The sequence below is a fragment of the Vombatus ursinus genome, unplaced genomic scaffold (assembly GCF_900497805.2).
Source record: "Vombatus ursinus unplaced genomic scaffold, bare-nosed wombat genome assembly UNPS02001781.1, whole genome shotgun sequence".
NCBI classification, from domain to species: Eukaryota; Metazoa; Chordata; class Mammalia; order Diprotodontia; family Vombatidae; genus Vombatus; species Vombatus ursinus.
In genome coordinates, this window is record NW_020941559.1 from 1 (window position 1) to 1,989 (window position 1,989).

Genomic DNA, 1,989 nt, shown 5'->3' on the forward strand with positions numbered 1-1,989 from the left:
GGAGGGAGGGAGAGAGAGAGAGAGAGAGAGAGAGAGAGAGAGAGAGATGAAAGGAGGGAACCACCCAAACCAGAGATAGGCCTTGACACTGCCCAGGGAGGGGAAGGAGAGAGGCAACGGCCCCGGGCTGAGGCCCACCTCGGTCCAGCTCGGCATGGGGCTCTCCCAGGCTCATGGGGATGCGGAAGGCAGCCTGGTCCCCTTCGAGCACACACAGCAGCTCCTGCTCACTGAGATCGGCTGGGGCCGGGATGGCGTCCGATTGACACACATTGATGAAAACCTTTCCCTCTGGGGAGCGGGTCTTGACACAGAAACCTGGAGGGGACGAGGCCGTGGGGCAACCAAGGCACATGCCCAGACAGAAGAAGAGACAGGAGGACAGAGACCACCCCTCCACCCCGAATCAGTTCAGATGGAGACACAGAAACAGGGTCAGGGAGTCACAGGCTTGCTTCGGCCACTGACCCCAGCACCGTGTGTCTGCTCCTTCTCCCCATCTTCATCTGGCCATGTCTCCATTTGCCCCTCTCTGCCTCTGCGTTTTGTTTCTTTCTTTCTCTTTTTTCCCCATCTCTGCCCCCCACTCCTCTCGCCTTACCAGGCTTGGGCTGGATCTGCCTGGAGTCAGGCATGGGTGACTGGGCATCCAGGATCTTCTGCATGGCCTGCAGGGACACGGACCCCAGAATCAGCAAGTAGAACCTCCACCTCCCCAGACCCACTAGACCTCCTCAGACCCCTGCCCACCTGCAGCAGCATCTGCTCACACAGGCCCCTGTTCTCCTCCTCTGCCTCAGCTCTGGCTTCCTCCCTCAGCTCCGCAGCCAGCAAGGAGCTGTCCCGGCCCAGGGACGAGTCTGAAGCTGAAGCCATGGTCTCTGGGAGGAAGGAGGCTTCCTTATGTCCAAGGATGCTTAGAGATCCTCCGGGCCCCAGCCAGCCCCACAGGAAGGACGCTTAGAGATCTTTGGGCTGGACCAGCCTGCTGGACACATCACAGAGGGTCAGTGCTCCTGGGGAATGGGGAAGTGGGGGAGAGGACCCCCCCCTTTTCTGCCCCTCCCCCTCCAGGGGCTGAGAGCCCCAGGAGTACAACCCGCCCCCTGGCAGGGCATGACCACAGGTGACCCAAGGGACCCCCACCTCCTCCCCTCCCCAGACAGGCCTAAAGGAGGCTGAGATTCCCAGCCAAGTGTGCTCCTGGGGGCCTGGGAGAGGGCAGCTGCAAGCCAACACCTAAAGGACGCTTAGAGATCCTCGCTGGTCTGAAGGGTCTGCCCTGTGGGCAGGGCTGGAGCATTCACTGCCCTCTCCTTCCTCCTTTCCCGGTTCCAATCCTAAAGCTCGCTTAGGGATCCTCGGCCCTACTCAGGCAGGACGGGACCCCTTGGGTGGGGGCTGCGAGAATTAGGGGAGACACCCCTCTTGCCTGGACCCCTGGGGCTCCCGAGTCAAAAAACACTTAGAAATCGTAACTCTCTCCGGGTACAGAGCAGGAAACCGGGGTACTCGAGGTGAGGAGGCGGGACTCACGAACAAACCGCTCAGACCCCAGCCCTAGCACCCAAGACCCTCCCAGACGGCCCCAGTCCCACTTCCGGTGGCTGGCAGGTGCCGCCGTCACCTAGGAAGCCGCAATTCGGGCCTCGCGCCACACTTCCGGCGCACGGCCCCGCCTCATCCGGGACCGGCGACACGCTTCCGGTACGTCTCGTGAGCCAATGGGAGGCTGCGGCGGGAAAGGGAGGCGGGGCGTGCGGTGGAGCGGGGCGGTGCTCGGCGGATTCCCTGTAGTGCCCCAGGGCCTCAGCCTGGGCGGAGGGCTGTGGGCGTCTACGCTGGGCGGGCGACATGGCGGCGGCGGCCACGGCGACGTCGCGTGGGGCGTCCAGCGCCCGGGACATCTTCTTCTCCCTGGACTACGGGCCTGCGCCCGAGAGCCCCTCGCTGGCGCTGGTGAGCCCGCGCATGCGTGCCCCTCGGCAC

General features: G+C 63.8%; 1 protein-coding gene across 1 annotated transcript; it reads right to left on the reverse strand.

Moving 5' to 3' along the window:
• Window positions 1–11: 11 nt before the first annotated feature.
• On the reverse strand, window positions 12–1,621 carry LOC114048122 (PIH1 domain-containing protein 1-like; the record flags this gene model as incomplete). Its single annotated transcript, XM_027869068.1, has 4 exons — window positions 1,480–1,621; window positions 751–985; window positions 602–668; window positions 12–318 (listed from the first exon to the last, which is right to left on the reverse strand). Coding segments are annotated over exons 2-4 (500 nt in total), but the record flags the coding sequence as incomplete, so codon positions are not given.
• Between the last annotated feature and the right edge of the window lie 368 nt (window positions 1,622–1,989).